Source organism: Mesoplodon mirus, assembly GCF_964341445.2.
Source record: "Mesoplodon mirus genome assembly, chromosome: 5".
NCBI classification, from domain to species: domain Eukaryota; kingdom Metazoa; phylum Chordata; class Mammalia; order Artiodactyla; family Ziphiidae; genus Mesoplodon; species Mesoplodon mirus.
In genome coordinates, this window is record NC_138980.1 from 66,837,231 (window position 1) to 66,858,289 (window position 21,059).

Consider the following 21,059-nt stretch of genomic DNA (forward strand, 5'->3'; position numbering starts at 1 on the left):
TGGTGGTCTTGTAGAATGAGTTTGGGAGTGTTCCTCGCTCTGCTATATTTTCGAAGAGTTTGAGAAGGATAGGTGTTAGCTCTTCTCAAAATGTTTGATAGAATTTGCCTGTGAAGCCATCTGGTCCTGGGCTTTTGTTTGCTGGAAGATTTTTAATCACAGTCTCAATTTCAGTGCTTGTGACTGGTCTGTTTATATTTTCTATTTCTTCCTGGTTCAGTCTCAGTAGGCTGTACTTTTCTAAGAATGTGTCCATTTCTTCCAGGTTGTCCATTTTATTGGCATACAGTTGCTTGTAGTAATCTCTCATGATCCTTTGTATTTCTTCAGTGTCAGTTGTTACTTCTCCTTTTTCATTTCTAATTCTGTTGATTGAGCCTTCTCCCTTTTCTTCTTGATGAGTCTGGCTAATGTTTTTTCCATTTTGTTTATCTTCTCAAAGAACCAGCTTTTAGTTTTATTGATCTTTGCTATCGTTTCCTTCACTTCTGATCTGATCTTTATGATTTCTTTCCTTCTGCTAACTTTGGGGTTTTTTTATTCTTCTTTCTCTAACTGCTTTACGTGTAAGTTTAGGTTGTTTATTTGAGATGTTTCTTGTTTCTTGAGGTAGGATTGTATTGCTATAAACTTCGCTCTTAGAACTGCTTTTGCTGCATCCTATAGGTTTTGGGTTGTCGTGTTTTCATTGTCATTTGTTTCTAGGTATTTTTTGATTTCCTCTTTGATTTCTTCAGTGATCTCTTGGTTATTTAGTAGTGTATTGTTTAGCCTCCATTCACTCTAACTTTTTCTCTTTGGGCATCTTCCAAACCATGGCCCAAGGAAACATATCCTAAACAAAGAGTGAACATCTTTAAGACCAAAGAGTAAGGACCTAGGAGTAAAAGTGATGCTGAATTAAGCCTCAATAGGATCAGGGTGATTCACTGATAATTTAACTGCCTGCTAGAACAGAATTTAACAGTCTTAAAAGGAATACAGGATAATCCAGGGCCTTGAAAAGGGATCATCCACAGCACATGGATTACAAAAAAAATTACTAGACATGTTAAGGGGCAAGAAAAAGTAACTGATCATCAAGATATAAAATAATAAAAGTTGACCCAGAAGTGAATCAAATATAGTAGTTAGAAGAAAAGAACTTCAAAATAACTACTAGATATATCAAAAAAAATAGAGGAAAAAAATTGAGAAAATGGATGAGGGGAAAAAAAAAAAGGGCATGTACCGAACCAACAGAGCTCCAAAATGTGGGGGAAAAGTGAAGCAACTAGAAGAAGAAATAGACAAATCCACAAGCATAGTTGGAGATTTCAACACCCCCTCTCAACAACTGTTAGAACAACTAGACAGAAATTCAGAAAGGATGTAGAAGAACTCCACCATCTGTCAACAGGTCTTAATAAAACACTCCACCGACCAAAAGCAGAATATTCATTCTTTTCAAATGCCCATGGAATATATATGCACATCCTGACTATAAAACAAACCTCAAGAATTTTTTTTATGGTGTTTACTTTTTTTTTCTATTGGAGTGTAACTGCTTTACAATGCTGTTAGTTTCTGCTGTACAATGAAAGTGAATCAGCTATATGTATACATATATCCCCTCCCTCTTAGACCTCCTTACCACCCCCACCCCCCATCTCACCCATCTAGGTCATCACAGAGCACCGAGCTGAGCTTCCTGTGCTCTATAGCATGTTCCTGCTAGCTATCTATTTTACTCATGGTAATCAAACCTCAAGAATTAAAGAACTCAAATCATACAGAGTGTGTTCTCTGATCAGAATGTAATCAAAGTAGAAATCATTAACAGACAACAGGAAGATTTTCAAACATTCAAACGTTTAAAACTAAACAACACATTGAAAGAGAATAACATATACTCCAATAACAATTAATTTAAAAAATGTGGGGACTTCCCTGGTGGCGCGGTGGCTGGGAATCCGCCTGCCAATGCAGGGGACACAGGTTTGAGCCCTGGTCCAGGAGGATCCCACAGGCCGCAGAGCAACTAAGCCCATGAACCACAACTACTTAGCCTGTGCTCTAGAGCCCGCGAGCCACAACTGCTGAGGCCTACACGCCTAGAGCCCTGCTCTGCAACAAGAGAAGCCACTACAATGAGAAGCCCTAGCACTGCAACAAAGAGTAGCCCTGACTCACCCTGCAACTAGAGATAGCCCGTACACAGCAACAAAGACCCAACATAGCCAAAAAGAAATAAATGAATAAATAAATTTAAAAAAAAAGAAAAGAAAGAGAATAACCATCCAATCAACCCACAGAATCATAAAAAATAATGCATGGCCGTTGTATTAAGCCCCTATGTTTTGAGTGATTTGTTATGCAGTAATATACAGTTGGAAGTAACACAGGCAAAAATGCTTTACTTAATCACATCTCAAAAAACATTTGTACTTCCAGGTAATTTTCTTGTCATTAAACCTGTCTTAAAAACTCAGGGCTTCCCTGGTGGCGCAGTGGTTGAGAGTCCGCCTGCTGATGCAGGGGACACAGGTTCGTGCCCCAGTCCAGGAAGATCCCACATGCCGCAGAGCAGCTGGGCCCATGAGCCATGGCCACTGAGTCTGTGCGTCCACAGCCTGTGCTCCGCAATGGGAGAGGCCACAACAGTGAGAGGCCCGCATACCACAAAAAACAAAGAAACAAACAAACAAACAAAAACAAAAACTCAGATTGCTCTGATTTCTTTGAATTTGATGTATGCTTCGTAGATATACATATATGTATGATATCTAAGTGCCTACAGATGTAGAAGAAAAATGGTTGCTGGACTGATCTATGACCAAGTATGTTGGATACGTTTTGGGAATCCAGCACTGTTTTATCAACAAAAGAATATATTTGCTAAGTAATATCCTTTGAAACATGTTTATTTTGAAAATTTGTGCTATCAACAGAAAATTTACATTAAATAGATTTTGCAACTGTTAGTAAAAAAAATTATTGGCATATGTAAAATATTTCATGTTTAGTGTCAAAATTTTTTCTATGATTTTTCTAACAAATATTCTTATTTTTAAAATTTGGTTTAAATAAGAGTCAGGGTAATGTTAGTGGCAAAAACACTCAGCTGAAAAAAGAAGACCTAGACTTAGAAAGGGCTACCACATACTGTTGCACAACCTACACAATTGATTGTGGTGTGCCCAGGACTCCAACATCTGCTATCTAACTATCTAACTGCATGATTTGGGACAAGATTACCCAATTTCTTTGTTTCTCAGTTCTTTCAGTTATGAAATAAAGAGACTGACTTAAGGTTCTAACCTAAAGATTTTATGTTGACAGTATTAAAGGTAGTATTTCTCTTTGATACAAAATGCTTGCATGATAAATCTAATTCTAGGTTATCCTGGAAAGAAGTAAATAAATGCATTCTAGGTTATCCATAGATAATATTAGTCAATTTGCTTTATAAGGTTTTAATATGAAGCTACAAAAACTTTAGAAAGATGTCTGTTATCTCCAAAATTAGAGTTTTATCAGTAATAACTCTAAAGCCAAATATATTACTTTAGGGTTACATGTTACTGTCCTTTTCTAAAAACATACCCAATCATAATTGTGTTAAATCTAGAATCAGGTTAAGAAATCATACAAACCAGAAACCAATTAAAGAAACGAAAAAAAGAACAAACTAAACCAAAACTAGCAGAAGGAAGGAAATAATAAAGACTAGTGCAGAGATAAACAAAATAAAGACTAAAAAACGAGAGAAAAATCAATGAAACCAATAACTCCTTCTTTAAAAAGATCAACAAAATCAACAAAGCTAGAAGAACTAAGAAAAAGAAGACTCAAATTACTAAAATCAGAAATGAAAGAGGGGATATTACTACCGATGGTATAGAACTAGAAAGGATTATAAAAGAGAACTATGAACAACTGTATACCAACAAATTGAATAACCTTGATGAAATGGACAAATTCCTAGAGACACAAAACCTACCAAGGCTACATCACAAACAAGTAAAAAATGTAAATAGACATACATCTAGTAAGGAGAGTGAATCAATAATAAAAAGTCTCCCAACAAAGAAAACCCCTGGACCTGATAGCTTCACTAGTGAATTCTACTAAACACATACGGAAGAATTAGCACCAATCCTTCTCAAATTTTTCCCCCCAAAGTTAAAGAGGAGGTAAGACTTAAACTTATATTAAAAGGATTATACACCATGACCAAGTGGGATTTACTCCTGGAGTTCAAGGATGGCTCAACATACGAAAACTGATTGATGTAATATACCACATTAACAGAATAAGGGAAAAAAAAACACATGATTGGGACTTCCCTGGTGGTCCAGTGGTTAAGAATCCGCCTTCAAATGCAGAGGATGAGGGTTTGATCCCTGGTCAGGGACCTAAGATCCCACATGCTGCAGGGCAACTAAGCCCATGCACCACGACTACTGAGCCCACACAACTAGACAGAAGACCGCACACCACAGCGAAGAGCCCGCTTGCTGCAACTAAGACCCGATGCAGCCAAATTAATTAATTAATTAATTATTTTTTTAAAATTGTAAAAGTTCCATTTAAAAATAACTACTGAGCCCATGTGCCACAGCTACTGAAGCCCATGCGCCTAGAGCCCGTGCTCTGCAACAAGAGAAACCACCGCAATGAGAAGCCCACGCACCACAACGAAGAGTAGTCCCCGCTCACCGCAACTAGAGAAAGCCTGTGCACAGCAACAAGACCCAACACAGCCACCCCCCCAAAAAAAAAAGATGTCAGTACTACCCAAAGCAATCTATAGATTCAATGTAATCTCTATCAAAGCCCAATGGAGTTTTTTGCAGAAATAGAAAGGACCATCTTAAAATTCATATGCAATTTAAAGGAAACCTGAATAGCCAAAACAATTTTGAAAAAGAAAAATAAAGCTGGAGGACTCACACTTCCTGATGTCAAAACTCATACAAAGCTACAATAATCACAACTTTGTCATCCTGGCTTAAAGACAAATGTACAGACCAATGGAATAGAATAGAGCCCAGAAATAAACCTGGGTCAAATGATTGGTGAGATGATTTTTGGCAAGTGTCAAAACGATTCAAATGGGAAAAGTCAGTCTTTTCAACACTGATGCTGGCAAAACTGGATATCCACATGCAAAAGAATGAAATTTAACCCTTACCTAACATCATATACAAAAATTAACTCAAAATGGATCAAAGACCTAAATATAAGAGCTAAAACTATAAAACTCTTAGAAGAAAACACAGGACTAATGCTTCATGATATTGGATTTGGCAATGATTTCTTGGACATGACGTCAAAGGCACAGGCAGCAACAACAACAAAAATAGATAAACTGAACTTAAATTAAAAACTTTTGAAAAAGAAAAACAAAAAAAAAACCAAACAACTTTGTGCACAAAAGGGCACACTATCAACAGAGTAAAAGGGCAACCCACAGAATGGGAGAAAACATTTATCATGTATCTGATAAGGGATTAATATCCAGAATATATAAAGAACTCCTAAAACTCATCAACAAAAAACAGGCTAATTAAAAAATGGGCAAATGACTTGAATAGACATTTCTCCAGAATATATACAAATGGCCAATAAGCACATGAAAAGATGCTCAATATCACTAATCATTAGGGAAATGCAAATCAAACCTACAGTGAGGAAAATGAAAATCAAAACTATAAACATCAGGATGATTACTATCAGAAAAAAAAAAAAAGAAAGAAAGAGACTTCCCTGGTGGCACAGTGGATAAGAATCCCCCTTAAAATGCAGGGGACATGGGTTCGAGCTCTGGTCCGGGAAGATCCCACACGCCGCGGAGCAGCTAAGCCCATGCACCACAACTACTAAGCCTGCGCTCTAGAGCCCACAAGCCACAACTACTGAAGCCCATGCGCCTAGAGCCCGTGCTTTGCAACAAGAGAAGCCACCACAATGAGCAGCCTGTGCACCACAATGAAGAGTAATCCCCGCTCAGCTCAACTAGAGAAAGCCCGCGTGCAGCAACAAAGACCCATCGCAGCCAAAAAAATAAAAATTAAGTTAAAAAAAAAAAAAACACCCAGAAAATAACAAGTGCTGGTGAGGATGTGGAGAAAATGGAACCCTCGTACACTACTGGTGGAAACATAAAATGGTACACCTGCTGTAGAAAACAGTATGGTGGTGGTTCCTCAAAACATTAAAAACAGAATTACCATATGATCAAGCCATCTTGCTTCTGGGTATATATCCAAAAGAACTGAAAACAGGACTCAAACAGATATTTGTACACCCATGTTCACAGCAGCATTATTCACAATAGCTAAAGCATGGAGGCGATGCAAGTGTCCATCAGTGGATAAATGGATAAGCAAAATGTGGTACATACAATAAAATACTATGTAGCCTTAAAAAACAAAAGAAATTGACATATGCTACAACACGGATGAACCTGAGGACATCATGCTAACTGAAATAAGTCAGTCACAAAAAGACAAATATTGTATGATTCCACTTGTATGAGGCACTTAATGCAGTCAAAATGATAGAGATAGAAAGTGGAATGGTGATCACAAGGAAAAGGAAGAAGTGGGGAATGGAAAGTTGCTGTTTAATGGATACAGAGTTTCAGTTTTATAAAGATGAAAAGAGTTCCGAAAATGGATGGTAGTAATGGTTGCACAACATTATGCATATACTTAATAACTCTCAAAAATAGTTATCAAAAATAGTTAACACCGTAAATTTTATGATATGTGTATTTTACCATAATGAAAGAATTGGGAAGAAAATAAAAGTACATCAGTGTGTTGAAAATGACATAGCCAAGCCTGCCTTTTGTATGATTTCCTACATTAACAGATTTACTATCAAAAGATAAACAAAACATCGTAAACTCCCCCTTCCCTCTCTGATAATGTACAAAATTTTCAAGATCTTTACCATCTCATAATAATGATTTTTCCAAAAGAATAAAAATAATTCTCAAAGGCTGAAACACATATGACCCTTTCTTCCCATAAAATCTCATGTGAGTGCAATTTAATATTACCATGCAAGCCTCCATTAAGGCAGTGTGCATCTCATCTGTTTTGTGCTCTTGATCTGCACCAGCATCAAGCAGAAAGCGAACCATATCCAAATGGCCTTTAAAAAAAAAGAACACAAATTTTAAAACTATATTTCTCAAGAACTATCGATTTAATATATAAGTATTAAAATAGGAAATCTTTTTCTTTCAGGTGTCTATACAAAAATTTACAAGAGAACTTATTTTGCGTTCAATAAAGAAATCAATGACAATTTTACAAAGCCAATCCAAAATAATAAGCAGGCTCTCGTCAAGGTCTTATCTAGGTTTTAAAGATTGAATTAGTCCAAAGCACATTAATTCAAGTAAAGCAATAAAGTAATAATACTTATTCTTTGATTTACTCTGTATAAAATATAAATCAAAACACTCAAATCAAATAGAATGCCAGGTAAAGTATGTTTGGATCATATTTTTCAGGAAAAAAGCTGTAAAATAATAACCATAAACTCACTGTGGCAATGAGCAGGCAGAGAAAACTCCATTCAAAATAATTTCAACCCTCTTGATACATTTAGTATATAAAAAGCCTTATAATAGTTAATAAGAAAAAGACAAACACTCTAGTAGAAAAATGGATGAAGGACATGAAATGGTAATTCAAAAAAAGAAGTGAAAATGACTATTAAACTGATGAAAAAAATATTAAACCTTCCTATTAAAAAATTGCAAATTAAAATAAGACACCATTTTTTACTATCAAAATGGCAAATATTAAAAAGAATGATAATACCCAGTGTTGGTGAGGGTGTAGGGTGGGGTAAAGGGCACTCTCAAACACTGCTGGTGGGAGTGTAAATTGGTTCAACCTTTCTAGAAGGCAATTTGGCAATATGTATCAAAAGCCTTAAAAATGTCCATACCCTTTGACCCAGCAATTCCACTTCCAGGAATTTATCCTAAGGAAATAATCAGAGATTAGGCAAAGATGTCTGCACAAGGATGTTATCACAGTGTTTTTAATAATAGTGAAAAACTGGGAACAATGCAAGTGTCCAACAATAGGCAATTATGGTGCATCCATTTGATGTATTTGGCAGAGATTGCTAGTTTCCTACCCAATATACATTCTCTCATTTTTCCTTAATAACAGAACTCCCAATTTCATCTCAGTGGCAACATGCCTGACTAAAAGACTGCATTTTCCAGCCTCCCTTGCTGCTATGTGTAGCCAATGAGATGTAAAAGGGACACTTATAAGGCAGAACTTCTAGGAAGATTCCTTAAAGGTAGCTTACTAAGTTGGAAGGCATTCCTCATTTTGCCCTTACCCTCTTCATCCTTCCTAGAATATGGATTGCTGGAGTCCTAGCTACCATCTTTGATTATAGTTCCACATCTGAGCATTCAACCAACTTTGGATTGTTTAGTACTATAGTACACACTTACTGAAAAAAGTCTGTGTGTAAGTGAACCTGTGCAGTTCAAAACCATGTTGTAAGAGTCAAGTGTATATATATTTGTTTATAAATGTACTTAAAAAACAAACTAGAAGTAAATATACTAAAATATTGTTTACATGCTTTTTAAATCTTTAGATGGTAGCATTACATGTCATTGTAAAACTTCTTTACACTATTCTGTTTTTTTCAGGTTTTCTATATCAAGTGTGATTATTATTATTTGAGTGTGTATTATTTTTAAAATAAAGGTTGGAAAAATCATATAAAACAAAAGTTATTAAAGAATGGAAACCCTCTAAGTCTGTGCTAAGAGTTTTGGTTGACCTTATAGCTAGTTGAATAAATTTGAATTAAAATAATAAAAAAACATACACTATGAAACTATACTTTAGGAAATACATGCTAAAATGGACTTTCTATATAATCTCTTAGAAGCTAGATAATTTTATAGCACAGGGAAAGTATAAGAAATATAAAATTAACTCAAATACTCAATATTCAAATATTTAAATATTCAAAGTTGCTATGAAAAAAACCCTATAAACATATATATATTTATAGAGTACCTTTGTAGCATGCAAGTGTAAGAGCACTTTCTTTGAATTCGTTAGAATGAGTGTTGATGCCTGCCCCATGATCTAGAAGAACTCTTGCAACTTCCACATGACCTGCACTGGCTGCTTCCATTAAGGGGGTATGTCCATTTTCATTATGATCTTCTATATTTGCGCCTTCATTAAGTAGCACTTTCACAATGTCAACAAATCCTCCAGCACAGGCATAAGTTAGTGCAGTGTTTCCTAAAAAAGAACAAAAAGAAATTAAAAATTATGATAAAACTGATATAATTACAATTATACTACTGCTCTAGTTCTATCTCTTCAATTACCTTACATAAACCACTAGAACTATTATCTCATTTTTTTGTTGTATTGGTTAGAAGCATCATCTTAATTTTTTCACTAATTAAAAGACTTATTATAAACAAACCAATTTACCTCTCTCCATATTTCCTTAGCTTGTAAAATAAGATTAAGTGCCATCTTAAAAAATCATTTCCAACATATTTTAATATAAAATATTTTAATGTACCACTCAAAGTTATTGCTTTTTCTTTCAACACCGTACAACTTAGAAACACTTAACATTTTCTTTCTATGTTTATTCATTTCTTAATTTTCTTTCACCTCTCCTTTATCTTTACACATTTATTCATTTAGTCTACATTTATGAGACCCAGGGAGACAGATATAAATCCCCCTCAGCATAATTCCTTCAAAAGAAAAATTTATGTAAAAGGTCACTATTCCCTGATTTTCCACTTATTCCTTTCCTGATTTTGTTTTGAGGACTTTTATTTATTAAAGGGAATAGGGAGATGGTTTAACCATCCAACAGTATGAGACTGAAGAAAACTGTTTTAAAGGTTCAGCAAGAAAACTATCATTTCAAACCCAATTTGTTCAGAATTCAACTGTTTAACAGTCTCAGACATGGAGGATATTAATATTACTACGACTAAGACAAAGTGGTCAGCAAAGTAACCTACAATCCTTTCTAAGAAGTCACGGTCGTTTAAAAAATAAATTAAGCTACATTTAATATATACTTAATGGTATGGAAGACTGATATGCTTTCATTATTGAAATTGTATTTTAAACCATGTGCTTGCCTCACTAAATCCAAGGAATCTCATTACTAATGTACACCTGTAACTCAAGACATATGACCGAGGCTTATAAAGAACCTTACTAGAGTAGCTTTCATGCTGCCACAGAATATCTTATTAGTAAATGCATTCTGTACACTTGACAGAAAAAACTCTATAGGGTTTTGACTCTCAGGTTAATCTATATAAGAGAGTTGTATTTAAATGAGATAAAGAATTGTGAAAGATGCAGTTCATAAATTTGCCTCTTTGTACATTATATATACTGTGGCAAAAAAGAAATTGTCCCCAGCAAAAAAAACTGTCAATCTTGACCAAACAGAATGTAAGAGTGTTTCAAAGACTTTTAAAGATATCAAATTAATCTATATTTTACTCACAGATTCTAAACAAGGGCTATGATTTTTCTGTATGTTTACAACCAGTTTTCCCTAGGGATCAAATTTTTTATCTCTCAGGTTATAGTTATTTATATCCATTTGTTTTCCTCAAATTAACATATCATTTTCTACATACCTGTTGCAGACTGGGAGTTGACATCTGCATCATGAAGAAGTAATAATTTCACAATATCTAAATAACCTCCACTGGATGCTGCCATTAGGGGGGTTATATCTCCTTTATTCCCTCTGTCTTCAACATTAGCATGCATAGCAAGCAATACCTTTGAAACACATATGCACACAGAGAGAAACTGTCAATTCTTACTATTAATATTACTTCTAAAGAATATACTGAATCTTGGAAGATATTCTTTTAGAGTGGAGGCAAGGAGAAATAAAAAATAATCACCTTTTGGGAAAATATGCCAATGTTCACTGCTCAAAACACCTGGTTAGATGTTATATTTTACAATACCATTACATAGTAATCTTTAAGTAAAGTAGGTAATCACATTAACCATCCAATTATACAATTTAACAGCTCCTGTCAAAGAATTAGTGTTATGCTCAGGATTATCTAGCAAGAGAACAGCAAAACTATACTCACAAGACACAAACTAACTGGTAAACACATGGCTATTTCCCAAAATTGCTCTACCAGGAAAAAAAAAAAAAAACTAAAAGAATTGGGATAATCTAGATGAAATGAAAATAAATCAGTATCTTTCATTATACTTGTATATTATTTCTAAAGGCAAGTTTAAAATATTATTATTTCTATGTTTTTCTTATTCATTAGCACTATTTTTGAGTAAGCGGCAGAAAAAAACGGACCATGTCAAGTTGCATGTACAGACAACAAAAATTAATTATGTATCAGTTTCTATTTTACCTACTGCCAAAAAGGAAAGACCTTGGCCTCTAATGATAATTTCTTTTATTAATGATAAAAATAAACAAAACATCAAAACCCTTCCACAATTTTGATCACTAAAGATTATTTCTGCTTACTTGTGCTAATTCATAATACCCGGCTGAACAAGCCAAACACAGCAGGCTTTCTCCTTCTTCCGTATGTTCATTTACACTTCTGCCTTCATCTAGCAATTTACGAACAGCATTCACATCCCCATCTGAACAAGCTTCCGCCAGACTGCGACTAAAAACAAAACCAACAAAGAAAGACTCAAGGTCCTATGACAACGAGTTATATTAAATATATACAGTTAGTCATATATAGAAAAATGCTGATATGGTAAGAAGAAAATTATTTGAATATTTGTTTGCAATACTAATTTTTCATGTATGTGAACCAAGCCAGAAAGGCAATAAATAAATATGAAAACAGCTGTCATTTTTATCTTTCAAAATGTCCTAACATACTGTCATATTAAATTTTTTGTTTGTTTTGTTTTGTTTTGTTTTGTGTGGTACGCGGGCCTCTCACTGTTGTGGCCTCTCCCGTTGCGGAGCACAGGCTCCGGACGCGCAGGCTCAGCGGCCATGGCTCACAGGCCCAGCCGCTCCACGGCATGTGGGATCTTCCCGGACCAGAACACGAACCCGTGTCCCCTGCATCGGCAGGCAGACTCTCAACCAGTGCGCCACCAGGGGAGCCCTGTCATATTAAATTTTAAATAAACTTTATACAGCATTAGATGCACAATTTTTTAAACTAATGTAATGATTCCCAAAGACATTTGGGATATAATCCTATGTCTTAAAATTTTATTTGATAACAGTGAGGTGACTAGATGAAATAGAAGGTAAAAATATAAGTAAAATTTTTACTGCAGAATAACAAAATCAGTGAATCTCAAACTTTAATGTGCATACAAATAGCCAATATTTCTTGTTCAAAGGTAGATTCTGATTCAATAGATCCAAGATGGGGTCTGAAATTCTGAATTTCTATGATGCTGACGCTGCTAGTCCATGGACCATATTTGAGTAACGTGGACCTAGATTATTGCATCAACAACCCATTTCATTTATTATTACTCAGGCAGTCAGTTTAGAGTTTCCTACTATAACCTTTAGAATAAGTAACTTCCTTAGAAATGAAAACCAGATATTGAATTGAATACCCAGCAGAAGTTATTAAACACATACGTGTCTACTTGTCCTGCATTGTGGCTGTTTTCCGCCCTCATCCGTGTCAGTGCAGCAGCAGCTTCATCCAGCGCACAACTTACTGAAGATGTCAGTCTTCGGAGTACCTCAGGATCTGCAAAGGCTTTACCATCAGCAGTTGACAATTTGCCAATTCCTTCAGTGTGCATCAATCAGTTCAGGGAAAGAAAAAGCATAAATGTGTAAACTGTAATTACATTTCTAAACACTATTCTCTAGGGCAAAATGGCATAATCTCCATATGCAAAGCTGATAATTTCAATTTTGTCACTAATGTCAAAAGGCCATTGCATAACACCTATGTTTTAGTCTTTTCATCTTTACAGTGCACACAATACTAATTTGTCCTCTACCTAACTCCAAATGTAACTTAACATGATGCTTACTGTAATGAATGAATGAGATTTCTATCAAAATACAATTACAGCATAAGATCTCTAGTATAGGATCCTATCTATTTTCAGTACTAATGAAGGGGCTATTCTGTAATATTACAACAAACAATCCAACTGTTTCTCCTTTGATTGAATAGCCACCTAGAACCATTTTCTGGGGCAGGAGTGTAAATTAAAATAAATTAATTTTCATATTTAGTATTTATTATGTGCTTATGATGTGCCAGACATTAGGGGGACAGAAAGGAATAAGACATAGTTCCTGTCCTTACAGAGCTCACAATATGGTAAGTCTAAGTGCCAATATACCTTTTTCTCTAGATTCAGTGAGGAATCAGTGACTACTGCAACAAAATTTTGTTGATAATATCACCACCCGTTACCACTGAAAATGAGAAACAGTCAATAAAATTTTATAGAACAAAAAAAAAGGAAGGGAAACTTGCCCAATAAGATAAAAAATATATTGTGATGCTATCCAATTACAACAGTATGATACTTGCAAAGAAAAAAGATAATTCTATCAAGGATATGTCATAGAGGCAAACAAAAAAAGAACTTAGATCATTTGTGAATTCAATATATGATTAAGGTGACATTTCAAATCAGTGGATATAGGAGGGCTTATTTCATAAATATTGTTCAGAAACTGGTTATTTGAAAATTAGGTAAGATCTCAAATTCACACCATTTACAAAAATAAATACCAGGTAGACTTAAATGAAATCTGAAAAGTACTATTATACTATGTAGTATTTTTCTATTGCTGATGTAGAGGAGGTTTTTCTAAGCATGAGACCAAATCACAAAAGCTATAAAGTAAAAAATTAGCAAATGTGATATTAAACATTTTTAATTCCAATAAAAATTTCTATATAATTAAAGACACCATAAATAAAGTTAAGGCAAAATAAAAACTGGAAAAATTAACACCCAATGAATTTATATCATTTATAAAGAGCTACCGCACAACTTATTGATAATATTGAATGAACACAAACTATGAAATTGACCAAAAGAAGACTGAGGAAAGCTGTTGATAGGAATGTATACTGGCATAAACTTGAGGGACCACTGTGATAAAAGCTATCAAAATTTTGAATGCAAAAATATCCTCTGACCCAGCAATATCACTTTCTAGGAATCTGTCCTATGAAGATACTTGCACAAGCAAGAAAAGTTATAGATATACATGGATATGAACTACAGCATTATTTGTGATATCAAAAAAATTGGAAATAACATAAAAATCCTTCAATTAGCCATCAGTAAAATAAACTGTGGTGCATCCAAGCAACAGAATATTATCTTACCCTTTAAAGAAGGAGAAAGATCAACATATCCTGTTATGGAAGGATGGCCACAATAAATTAAGTGAAAAAAAGAAAATTATAATTTGTATAATATGATATAATTTCATTTTTTAAAAAATCATGTATATTCAAACATATACATGTATTTATATAACTATAAGGGAAAGTCTGGAAGTATATGTAAACCTTTACAATGGGCAGGCTTTATAATCTACTTAATACATTTCATATTGTTTTAGCTATTTTATATATTACATTTATAATTTAGAAAAGACTTTTTAAAAATTTTTCTTGAAATGCCCTTAATTCTTAGTTTTCTTTAAAAAATCTCAAAGAATCTTAAAGAAAAAAATATTTTCAACTTCAATTTTTTTGGTTAAAATAGCATTAAGAATTCTATCTTCTTAAGAAGCCTAGTAACATCTAACACATTCTCGTAAGTGAAAACAATGCATAAGTCTTAAATGTTATAGGCTCAACACAATGTCCAAAAAGCAAATGAAAATACTAATGAACAAAAAAGTATTCATTAAGCCAACTGACTTGCACAGGGCTTCAAAGGAGTACATCATTTTAAAAAACATCTGACAATTTCTTTGGATAAATATCATATCCAACAATGCCTGGAGTTTAAATTGTCAAAACACACAAAATTTTAAAATTCAGTAATTTCTGACACCTCCTGGAAGACATGATTTTCAAGGTTTATTTTCTCTCTCACAATATAGGTAAGAAAAGCAAGCAATTCTAAGGTATCTTGTAAAAGGTATAAGTATATAAGTACTTATACTTAACCATGAACCTAAAGAAAAATGTTCAATGTACCAGAAAAGAGCCATCCCTGAGTGAGACTCATGAGGTGGCCAGAAAAAAGAGAAACAGGTTTAAAATCCTTAATCAGGGGTCTTGTAGTAGTACTCACAGTATGAGTGAAATGTCAGCCTAAACTAGAGAGGAGATGTACTATCACCAGTAAACAAAGCTTGGTTTAGGGAAGGAGAGTAACTTAGTCCAGAGAAGACATGGAGAAGAAAAATGCATTTTCTCCACATTTCTCTCTGCTCTAAGCTGGTTCTAAAGCACAGGAGAAAAAAAAAAAAAAAAAAAAAAAAAAAAAATATATATATATATATATATATGGTGGCCATGGCACTCCTACTTCAGGAATCTTACATAGACTATTCCTAAATCAAAAGTAGGAGACTCACAATAAATCCAAAGAAGGGAGGGACACCAAAGCAATTACTAATGTGATCTTTTTTTTTTTTTTTTTGGCCACACTGCACTGTATGCAGGATCTTAGTTCCCCAACCAGGAATGAAACCTCTGCCCCCTGCAATGGAAACTTTTTTTTAAAAAGGTTTAAATTAAACCATCTGGTCTAAATTAAACCATCTTCTGCTAGATACTTAAATTGTTTTGTTCAATCTAATTTTAAGTTTCGGTCAGTTCCAAAAAGACACATTAGATGGACTAAAAGTCAATCTGCTATAAATTTTACCTATGCTTTTTCATAAGAGGAGAAAGTTAAAGGAATAAAAAGAATCATCAGAGTAAACACATTCCTAACATACTATATATATGTCTTGGGACTTCACTGGTGGCACAGTGGTTGAGAATCCACCTGCCAATGTAGGGGACACAGGTTCGATCCCTGGTCTGGGAAGATCCCACATGCCGTGAAGCAACTAAGCCCATGAGCCACAACTACTGAGCCTGCGCTCTAGAGCCCGCAAGCAGCAACTACGGAACCCGCATGCCACAACTACTGAAGCCTGCGCGCCTAGAGCCCATGCTCTGCAACAAGAGAAGCCACCGCAATGAGAAGTCTGCGCGCCTCAACGAAGAGTAGCTCCCACTCGCCGCAACTAGAGAAATCCCACGTGCAGCAAGGAAGACCCAACACAGCTAAAAATAAATAAAATAAATAAATTTTTAAAAAATGGTTAATGTTACTGTATAGCAGGGAACTATATTCAGTAACTTGTAGTAAACCATAATGGAAAAGAATATATATATGTGTGTAAAACTGAATCACTTTGCTGTACACCTGAAACTAACACAACATTGTAAATCAACTATGCTTCAATTAAAAAAAAAAAGTTAGTGTTGAGCCTAGAAATCACTCACTGAGAACTTTCAACCAAGAATTTTTTAAACATAAAATGTGAAAATTTTCTTTAGGAAATTTAAAAAAAAACAAATTTTATAACTTTGTATAGAGATGGAGTCTTGGGGTTTTGGGGGTTTTTTTGTCTTTTTTTTTTTTCCAGCCATGCCACATGGATTGCAGGATCTTAGTTCTCCTACCAGGGATCGAACCCATGCCCTTGGCAGTGAAAGCGCAGAGTCCCAACCACTGAACCGCCAGGGTATTCCCTGGAGTCTTTTAAAAAGATGAAAAAGAGAAAACAAAAAATAAAGTACCTGCTGCTTCCAGCAATGCTTCTAGCCGTGCCTGTGTCTCTGGATCCACAGTGCGTAAGTCTGCTCCTTCTGCAGTACTTGATAAGAATATCTCTGATGTTGTTTTCAGCACCGGGTTATCCAGATCTTCTTGGTCCAAAATAAATGATTCAACCTGTTTAGGAATTAAAGATGCAATATCCATGAAGCTGATCTTAATATTGTTAGAATAACAGCAATTTAAGGTAATACGACTTCTGATTTGGAATTCAAATATAACCAAATAAATTATTGTAGAAACAGGGGGTTATGGGGAGGGACTACAAGGGAGCCTCCTGACCATCTGCTTATCTTCAGACATGACTACAGATATAACCCAGACACACCAGATTCAAGTTTCCTGGAGAGCAATGAATCTTCTGTGCCTACCACAGAGCCTGAAAAGCAGCATTTTTTAAATGAAACAAGTACGTCAACATAGGTCCTAGGAAGATGTATGCAGGAGTAGATAGTAAAAAGCCTAGATAGCATAAATAGGTCATTAAAGTATCATTTCTCCTCTCTTCCAATTAATATATTCAATTCTGACAAACTAAAGAAGATTTAGTCCACTGTCAAATATCCTAATTGCTCTAGACAGGAGAACTCTATTAGATTAGGAATCATAGTCATTTGTTCACTGCTCTATCCTCTGAGCCTATGAATACCTTGTACGTAGTAGTTATTCAATACATATTTGTTGAAATGAATACTATAAGCAAAATCAACTTACGAAAATAAACATGCAACTCTCTAATTTCAAATCAAGTTAATTCTAAATTTTCTTACCAAATAAAATATGCACAACCTTTCTGGGAAGCAATCTGGAAATGTGTATCAAAATGCTTTAAAAAGAACATGCCGTACTTCCCTGGTGGTTCAGTGGTTAAGAATCCGCCTGCTAGTGCAGGGGGCACGGGTTCGAGCCCTGCTCCAGGAAGATCCCACATGCCACGGAGCAACTAAGTCTGTGTACCACAACTGCTGAGCCTGAGCTCTAGACCCCGAGAGCCACAACTACTGAGCCTGAGTGCCACAACTACTGAAGCCCACACGCCTAGATCCTGTGCTCCGCAACAAGAGAAGCCACTGCAATGAGAAGCCCACACACTGCAACAAAGAGTAGCCCCCACTCACTGCAACTAGAGAAAGCCCGTGTGCAGCAATGAAGACCCAATGCAGCCACAAATAAATAAATTAATTAATTTATTTATTTATTTTTAAAAAGCAAATGCCCTTTGACCCAGTAATTCCATTAAAAAAATCTATCCTTAAAAAATTGTCTGAATGCCAGACAATGTGCAAGAATGTTCATTGCAGCATTAATTAAAATTCCAGAAATGAAGTGAAAAAAACTACAGTAGGGGATTTGGTAAGTACATTTTGTACATTCACAGAATGGACCACTATGCAGTCACTAGGAACAATGTGTTTGAAGCATATTTAATGGCATAAGAAAACAGTCATAAAATTAAGTGAAAACCACAAGATTTAAAACAGTATGATCTTTATTTTGCTAAAAGTATGTATGTATATGTATGCAAACATGAACATATGAGTACTCGTGTATATATAATCATGAGTACATATTTATATACCTATACATGTCTGTAGTATATAAATATGTCTGGGGCTTCCCTGGTGCTGCAGTGGTTAAGAATCCGCCTGTCAATGCAGGAGACATAGGTTCGAGCCCTGGTCCAGGAAGATCCCACATGCCGTGGAACAACTAAGCCCATGCACCACAACTACAGAGCCTGCGCTCTAGAGCCCATGAGCCACAACTACCGAGCCCGTGTGCCACAAGAGAAGCTGCCACAATGAGAAGCCTGCACACACCGACGAAGAACAGCCCCTGCTTGCCGCAACAAGAGAAAAGCCCGTGGGCAGCAATGAAGACCCAACGCAGCCAAAAATAAAATAAATTTATATATATAAAAAAAGTGTCTAAACAGGGAGGTTAACATACTTGTAGACAGATAGAAAAACAGGATCACAAAGGTTAAGTATTTCTGCCAGCTAATAAATGGCAAAGCCAGGTTTCAAACACAGGCCATATGGGCTTCCCTGGTGGCGCAGTGGTTGAGAGTCTGCCTGCCAATGCAGGGGACACAGGGTCGTGCCCAGGTCCGGGAGGATCCCACATGCCACAGAGCGGCTGGGCCCATGAGCCATGGCCGCTGAGCCTGGGCGTCCGGAGGCTGTGCTCCGCAATGGGAGAGGCCACAACAGTGAGAGGCCTGCATACAGCAAAAAAAAAAACCACAGGCCATATAACTCTTAAACGCTAGGCAATAGATACTACCTAACAAATTCATAAACAAAGGACCACAGTATTTGGACTACATTATTTGGAATACTTGACTAGCTGGTCATCAATTTTCACAATGGAGACCAAATAAAGATATCCTAATAAAGACAGTAAAGTTAAAATGATGTGGATATAACAATATTTTATTATCTAGTGATGTACTTTATTTTTATAAAATAAATCTTTAACTTCAGACCCAGTAACACTGAGCCATGTACTATGTTGTAATACAGATTCTTTAATATATAATTACAGACAAAGATGTCATTCTAGATCAATGCCAGCAGATAAATGTAGACTACCAGTTTTCAAATGATTTGAAAGGTAACTGCTTGTACAACAAAGAGCTTGCTGCAAGTGCAAGAAATTATTACATATTTGCAGATACATATACCTGTAAGGATAGATAAAAACCACCATTCCAAATTCTGAAATTTATTAAATATGGTATTTAGATGTTAATATGTCTATTTTATAAGAAGCAGTGGTCTGATGTAGTATTACACATATTACAGAGACGAATACAGATTACATGTATTATGTAACTTTTTAAAAATCCAAGTTAAGGATTTCCAATTCTCTCCCATTCATTCTCCAATATTTATTGAAGTCCTGTTTTATACAAAGTACAATACCAAGAGAGTACAAAAATGTGGTACAAGAAATGTCAAAGACACCAACAACTATCACAAAAGGCCTCCAAGAGAAATAAATGGTAAAACTATATGCATTAAAGAGAAATCACTTCCAGCCCCAGTAATCCAAAAAGACTTTGTACAAGAAGTAGCATTTGAGCTAGGCTTTGAAGGATACATAGAATTTCAATAGGTGGTCAGACACGTGGGTGGAGAGTAAGGGAGTGAAATAAAAAATGGGCTTGAAGATGCACTTAGAAAGTGACGAATGGTCCACTCTCAAAAAATGTAAGGTCCTTTGTACATTGCCAGTGGAAGTATAAATGATGAAGCCACTGTGGGACACTGTTTGGCAGTTCTTTAAAAATTAAACACAGAATTACCATATGACCCAGTAATTCCGCTTGTATGTATATACCTAAGAAGACTGAAAACATACATGTTCATACAAAAACTTGTACATAGAAGTTCATGGCTGCATTATGCATAGTAGACAAAAAGTGGAAAAAAACCCATATGTCTGTTAATTAGTAAATGGATAAACAAAATGTGGTATATCCATACAATGGAATATTATTCAGCCAAGTACTGACACACGCTATAACACTGACAAACGTTGAAACTATCATGCTTAGCATGAAAGAACACACAAAAAGGCACATATTACACGATTCCATTTATATGAAACGTCCAGCACAGGCAAATCCAGAGACAGAAAGAAGATTAATGGTCTCCTGAAGAGTCAGGAAAGGAAGAATGGGAGTGACTGCTAACAGTATATATTATGAAATTATTACCACAATAAGTTTAGTTAACATCTATCACCTCACATAGTTACAATTTTTTTTCCTTTTGAGAATCACTTGAATTTTCAAATGTAGTTTTAGGCATTTTATGTTTAAGTTCTGACCCACAAGATCAAATTTTAAATATCTGTAACACTTGTGGGGGAAATCTTAAGTTCCCAGAAAGAGTTATACATAACTATACACATAAATGACTTGAATACATTTGTGTCAATTAGATGTGCCAAAGGCACTCAATTCTCACACTCTTTTGTCCTACTTTCCATAAACCTTTAAAAGCCTGTCTCAATGTGGATTCAATAAAAGGATAAAATATCCAGTTATGCCTATTACTTTGGGACTATTTGGGGGATTGCTTTTGGCAGTTCATAAATATCTTACCTGATAAACCTGCTGAAACACATAGTGTTGCAATGGTGATTGCAACAGCATTACCTCAAAAGGTGTCTGGCCAGTCAAGATGGAAACCATTTATA

General features: G+C 35.2%; 1 protein-coding gene across 10 annotated transcripts in view; it reads right to left on the reverse strand.

The window, feature by feature from the left end:
* Positions 1-21,059, reverse strand: part of LOC309803826 (ankyrin repeat and KH domain-containing protein 1) — a 124,136-nt gene that overhangs the window by 83,718 nt on the left and 19,359 nt on the right. For all 10 annotated transcript variants that reach the window (XM_082620597.1, XM_082620596.1, XM_082620600.1 and 7 more), the window contains exons 2-7: positions 16,814-16,967; positions 12,658-12,814; positions 11,557-11,704; positions 10,679-10,826; positions 9,060-9,293; positions 7,052-7,146 (exon numbers count right to left, since the gene is read on the reverse strand). In XM_082620597.1, the coding sequence (XP_082476723.1) occupies positions 7,052-7,146; positions 9,060-9,293; positions 10,679-10,826; positions 11,557-11,704; positions 12,658-12,814; positions 16,814-16,967 (936 nt within the window). The remainder of the gene's footprint in view (positions 1-7,051; positions 7,147-9,059; positions 9,294-10,678; positions 10,827-11,556; positions 11,705-12,657; positions 12,815-16,813; positions 16,968-21,059) is intronic.